Raw genomic sequence first — 6,000 nt, forward strand, 5'->3', positions numbered from 1 at the left:
AGTCCAGACCTGAATCAAATCGAGAATCTGTGGAAAGAACTGAAAACTGCTGTTCACAAATGCTCTCCATCCAACCTCACTGAGCTCGAGCTGTTTTGCAAGGAGGAATGGGAAATGTGCAAAACTGATAGAGACATTCCCCAAGCGACTTACAGCTGTAATCGCAGCAAAAGGTGGCACTACAAAGTATTAACTTAAGGGGGCTGAATAATTTTGCACGCCCAATTTTTCAGTTTTTGATTTGTTAAAAAAGTTTGAAATATCCAATAAATGTCGTTCCACTTCATGATTGTTGTTGATTCTTCACAAAAAAATACAGTTTTATATCTTTATGTTTGAAGCCTGAAATGTGGCAAAAGGTCGCAAAGTTCAAGGGGGCCGAATACTTTCGCAAGGCACTGTATGTGTGGGGTTAGACAGGGATGCATTCACAATGTTACAAACTGACTTTAGCGATTTGGTCTGTGAAACAACTTAACTATATATATCTGACCTAAAGTGTGACTTTACCTCAAGTCAGTTGCCTATTTGGCTTATAGTATGTTCAAGTTTCTAGTGGGTACTTAACCTGAGGGGATGTGTGTTTGTGTACTGTATGTATACATGTGTGTGTGTGTGTGTACATATGTATACTGTATGTATGAGTTGTGTATACTGTGTTTCCTGTCAGACTCGACTAACTCCGGTGACAACATATACACCATGATCAACACAGTCCCCCCTGGTGGAAACAGACCAAATGTAAGATAACTTAACCATCAGTGTGTGTGTGTGTGTGTGTGTGTGTGTGTGTGTGTGTGTGTGTGTGTGTGTGTGTGATTTAACTGTTTAATGCTGTTTGCTTGTGTTTTGGCCTTTAGTTTCCAATGGGTGCCGGTGCAGACGGTCCAATGGGAGGGATGGCAGGAATGGAGCCACATCACATGAATGGATCACTAGGTAACACTTAGGGCCCTATTCCATTTGTAAAGCTGAAGCATTTATGGAGCGTTTACCATGAATGCAGTCTGTGCTAAAGCAGGAACATTGCCTTTTGAATTTCAATCACGCTATGAAGCTGAATAGAACCCTTAAACAGACACACACACACACACACACATGCTTTGAGCTTGTTCTTAACTCACTACACTAGTCTTTTGAAGGGTCAATTGATGTGTTTACTGAGACTGTATAGTAGTAATGCCCTTCTCTCTCCCAACTACCCAGGGTCTGGTGACATGGATAGCCTCCCTAAGGTAGGAGAAGACTCCAACCCAACCCATACCATTAGTAATTTGCAACAATCAATTATCAGACAGACTTTTGTAGTGATTTGTATGTGGTTGAAATATTGGTACTACCGTTAATGGTTAATCTACCCTATTGCGTATGTATGGTATACAGATAGATTATATTTCTATGTTGTGTGATTGGTTCTGATCAGAACTCTCCTGGTAACCTGAGTATGAGTAACCAGCCGGGGACCCCCAGAGATGACGGCGAGATGGGGGGCAACTTCCTCAACCCCTTTCAGAACGAGAGCGTGAGTCCATACTCATACCCACAGAAGTTATTCAAAGGGCCAGAGACACACATTGTAGCAGTAGGACTGAAGATTATCTTTACCAACTTTCAAAATGAACATTAGCCTACCAACTATACATGTTTTACATGGTGTTGATTATAAATATTAAAGGGCCTGGACACTGAAAGGCTCCATTACCAACACAATGTTTCACCAACCTCCTCAGGTGTGTGCAGGGGACTTTCAGTGTGTGTTCCCTATTTGTTCATCCCATAAAAAGTGATGTTTGGCTTCATAAGAGTATTGATAATATTTACATAACCCCCTTTGTCCATCCCTCTCTCTGTAGTATTCTCCAAACATGACGATGAGTGTGTGAAGGCTCCGCCAGCTGGTCAGTTAGTGGTGTGGATTGGTGGAAGAGACAGGACGTGATGTCATCTATGCCCAGTGGCTCTTCCTCTCTGTGCCCTCTCTACCAGGACAGTGGACCCAGGCCTCGTTCTCCCCCTGGCCTCTATTTGTGTTTGTTCTCTTCTTCTGTTTCCTCTCACTTTTACACTTGTGACCTTCTGCTTCGTTCATCACCTACCATCAGAGACTGTATGAAAGGAACCTCCATTCTAACAAACCAGGAAATAAAAAATCTCTGTATATTTATAAATGTATGTCACTGTGCATACTCTCAGTCATGCTAACACAGAAAGATGTACCATGCTCCACCATCTTGTGGAAAAGACACTGAAAACCCTCAAGTGTAAAGAAATCTGAGCAGGTAGCTTTCTGGCTCCCCACCTGCATTCGTTATGAGTCTTTAGATTTGATGGGCATGATGGCAACCACAGTCTATGATTGGATGAATTGAGATGACAACTTCAGTCTCATTGGATATACAACAACCTGGAATAAAGCCTATTTAATGGTATCCTCCGTCTCTCATTGGATGAAGATTATGGCAACCACAGTCTTTGATTGGAGAGGGGCAACAGCTTCAGTGATTTGAGATCTTTGTCCCACAGTGAACATTCACCAATGTTTTTTTGTTTTTTTCACCTTCATACACTTGAATCTGATGTGCTATGTTGAGAGAGATCATTCAGTACAGTATGGGCCATGTGTTCAATGTTGTTTTTTATTGGTTGGTTGATTTTGTTTGGCATGGTGATTGGTTTGAGAATATACACCTGTTTGTTGAGCTGTACACTGTGTAAGTGTACTGGCTAGAGAGTACTGTAAGGCCACATCTTATCATTTACTGGGAGCAATGTCCATCCTTATATCTATGTCTTGACTACGAGCATCAACACCTAAAAACAAAGAGATTTGCCAATCTAACGATGACACATCTGAGATGGAGAGAACAGAGAAAATGCAAGCAGTTGGTTGTCTGAAAGATAACTATTTTCTGCCTTGTCAAAAGGATGCAATGTGTTATGATTTTTCAAAGAATGCAAGACTGTAGATTGAACGAAAAAGGAAAACTAAAAGTGCAGCAATTGGTGACAATGGTTGTAGGGATTTTTGTGTGAAGGTATTATTAAAAACATGCATTTAAATCATTCTCTTAATTAATTTATTATTGTCATCCGGAAAAACTGTGATCTTAATGTATTTTGGAGAGTATGTGTAGAGGTAAAATAGCTGTGTTTTGTATTATTTTAAACCTACTCCTCAGCCCATGTTAGTTTTATTATGATAATATTTAGTCCATGACGTTATTATTTAGTCCAGGATTTTACTATTCCCTCCCGTAGATCTAAAACTCATAAATCTAACTCCTCTTCTTTATGTATCAAACACATGGAGGGATGGACAGAAAGAGAGAACGAAAGAGAGAGGGGAAAGATTAACTAGGGGACACCAATACAGAGCCGTTTGTTTTAATGTTAGTTTAAAGTCACAAGTATGAATAATGAAAGATGAATATTTTTTTCTTTTTAAATTTGACCATTTACACATTTTTGGATTCCAAATGTTGGTTGTTTGTTTCCATTTGTGATGTGTTCATTTTCTTCCTTTTTCTGTTATTCTTTTATTTTTACCTCTTTATGTTTTGTAAATACACTGAGAAGTACTACATGGGTTTTGAATATGCTGGTATAAAGCTTCTCTTCCCTCATTAATAATGTTGTCTCCTTGTGTATGTCTAATGTGCATGCATGTGTTTACACAGGCAGCCCAATTATTTAACCTTTTACCTCTTTCTCCCCAATTGGTAGTTACAGTCTTGTCTCATCGCTGCAACTCCCATACGGACTCGGGAGAGGCAAAGGTCGAGAGCCATGCGTCCTCCGTAACACGACCCTGCCAAGTCGCACTGCTTCTTGACACACTGATCGCTTAACCCGGAAACCAGCCGCACCAATGTGTCGGAGGAAGCACGGTCCAACTGATGACCGAATACAGCTTGCAGGCGCCCGGCCCACCACAAGGAGTTTCTAGAGCACGATGGGACAAGGAAATCCCGGCCGGCTAAACCCTCCCCTAACCCGGACCAATTGGGTGCTGCCTCATGGGTCTCCCGGTCACAGCCGGCTGTAACACAGCATGGGACCAATTGGTCCTGCCTTATACATGTTTTACTACTAATAAAAAAGTTGGCTGAAGGTTGAGCGACACGGGCCAACCGGCTCCTTTCCCCCAGGCCCTATGGTCTATTGAAAACAAACGTCTATGCAACCCTTAGCCCTGCCCACATTGACAGTGACAGCTCGAAAACTAGCTACAATAGACAATGGAAAAGCAGAGTAAAAAAAACGTAAGGGTGGGGCTGAAAAGTTAAGAGACAAAAGTCTTCACTCAAATGCAAAAAACTTACCGACTTATTCGGTAGTAGTAGTAGTACTAGTATCATTGCCACCGACACTAACATCGAAGTGCTAGACTGGCAAGAGGAAGATGCCACAACCCGGTTCGCAGGTAAAAGAGTAGAGGGAGAGGACAGCGAAGCCAAAGACAGTGCAGCTGAAGCGGTAGATATGTGTCTAAATGTGTTACAAATACAACATGTTATATCAGAATTTATTAGTGAAATGCAAATACTATTGGTCAGCTACTGATGTGTAAATGTACCAGAAAGAAAGAATTGAAGTAAAGACGTACAGTTACTGGTGTTCAAACCGGCCAGCGGAAAAACTCAAATTTTGACACCTAGTAAAGCTCTGAATGCCTAATGTTAGATTTCGCCGTCCTGTGGGGATTTTGTGGGAAATGGCAATCACTTGAGTTTCAGTGATTTTTCTGTCGTATCCTTTTACTTGATTGATTGCTTTTGCCTTGTCGTTCTAAACGCTAAATTGCATTAGACATATACAAACGTTAATTAGCTAATTTTATTTAATGTCTATACAGCCATTGGTTGCAAATAGTATACATATTGTAAATCGAATCAAGTCCTTTCCCTCTCAAATTCATATTTTGTGCGGGAGAATATATGGCTACAGTGATTTGCTAGCTATGATCCTCATCGCCACGGTTCTTATTATTTCACCTCTTACTAGACAATGCATTGAAACTCATCATTATGCCAACAGTCCGGTGTGAATGGCGAGTAAAGCTTGTCATTCATTCACTTGACATGAAATAGTTGGCTAATGCTGTGTTATAGTTTTTCAAAATGTCGCTTTTATTAGTTCATTTATATATTATTGTAATGAAACGGCAGGGAGCAGGTCTCGAACCCTCGACCATCTAGCCCGAAGTCCATCGCGCTATCGACTGTGCCGCAAAAGCATGCTCGAGTGGCAGAGTCGATATCAGTGATTATAAACCCAGGGTCGTTACACTACTCCCTCCTTTCAAAGAGCGCGTCCTCGCGCTAGCTTGCGACTCTACGTCTTACAGGAACGTGCTCACCGGCCAAGCACACGCACTGTGGTGGATGCGAGGTCCGATCACTTCTGACACCAATGTAATGAAACCGCAGGGAGCAGGTCTCGAACCCTCGACCTTCTAGCCCGAAGTCCAGCGCGCTATCGACTGTGCCGCAAAAGCATGCTCCAGCAGCAGAGTCGATATCTGCACTTATAAACCCAGGGTTGTTACACTATTTTATTCATATTCAGGTTGATGACAGGCCCAGTCCAGCTTCAGTGGAAGAGAGGACCTTTGGGGTTGATGACAGGCCCAGTCCAGTTTCAGTGAAAGAGAGGACCTTTGGGGTTGATGACAGGCCCAGTCCAGCTTCAGTGGAAGAGAGGACCTTTGGGGTTGATGACAGGCCCAGTCCAGCTTCAGTGGAAGAGAGGACCTTTGGGGTTGATGACAGGCCCAGTCCAGTTTCAGTGGAAGAGATCATTGAGGTTGATGACAGGCCCAGTCCAGTTTCAGTGGAAGAGAGCATGGAGGTTGATGACAGGCCCAGTCCAGTTTCAGTAGAAGAGAGCATGGAGGTTGATGACAGGCCCAGTCCAGCTTCAGTGGAAGAGAGGACCTTTGGGGTTGATGACAGGCCCAGCCCAGTTTCAGTGGAAGAGAGCTTGGAGGTTGATGACACG

General features: G+C 42.5%; 1 protein-coding gene across 1 annotated transcript in view; it reads left to right on the forward strand.

The window, feature by feature from the left end:
* LOC109881430 (single-stranded DNA-binding protein 2) overlaps positions 1-3,627 on the forward strand; it is a 98,797-nt gene extending 95,170 nt beyond the window's left edge. The window contains exons 13-17 of the mRNA XM_020473570.2: positions 671-741; positions 861-939; positions 1,207-1,235; positions 1,424-1,522; positions 1,854-3,627. Of these exons, the coding sequence (XP_020329159.1) occupies positions 671-741; positions 861-939; positions 1,207-1,235; positions 1,424-1,522; positions 1,854-1,883 (308 nt within the window). The 3' untranslated portion in view covers positions 1,884-3,627. The remainder of the gene's footprint in view (positions 1-670; positions 742-860; positions 940-1,206; positions 1,236-1,423; positions 1,523-1,853) is intronic.
* Positions 3,628-6,000: the final 2,373 nt, after the last annotated feature.

The sequence above is a fragment of the Oncorhynchus kisutch genome, linkage group LG3 (assembly GCF_002021735.2).
Source record: "Oncorhynchus kisutch isolate 150728-3 linkage group LG3, Okis_V2, whole genome shotgun sequence".
NCBI lineage: Eukaryota > Metazoa > Chordata > Actinopteri > Salmoniformes > Salmonidae > Oncorhynchus > Oncorhynchus kisutch.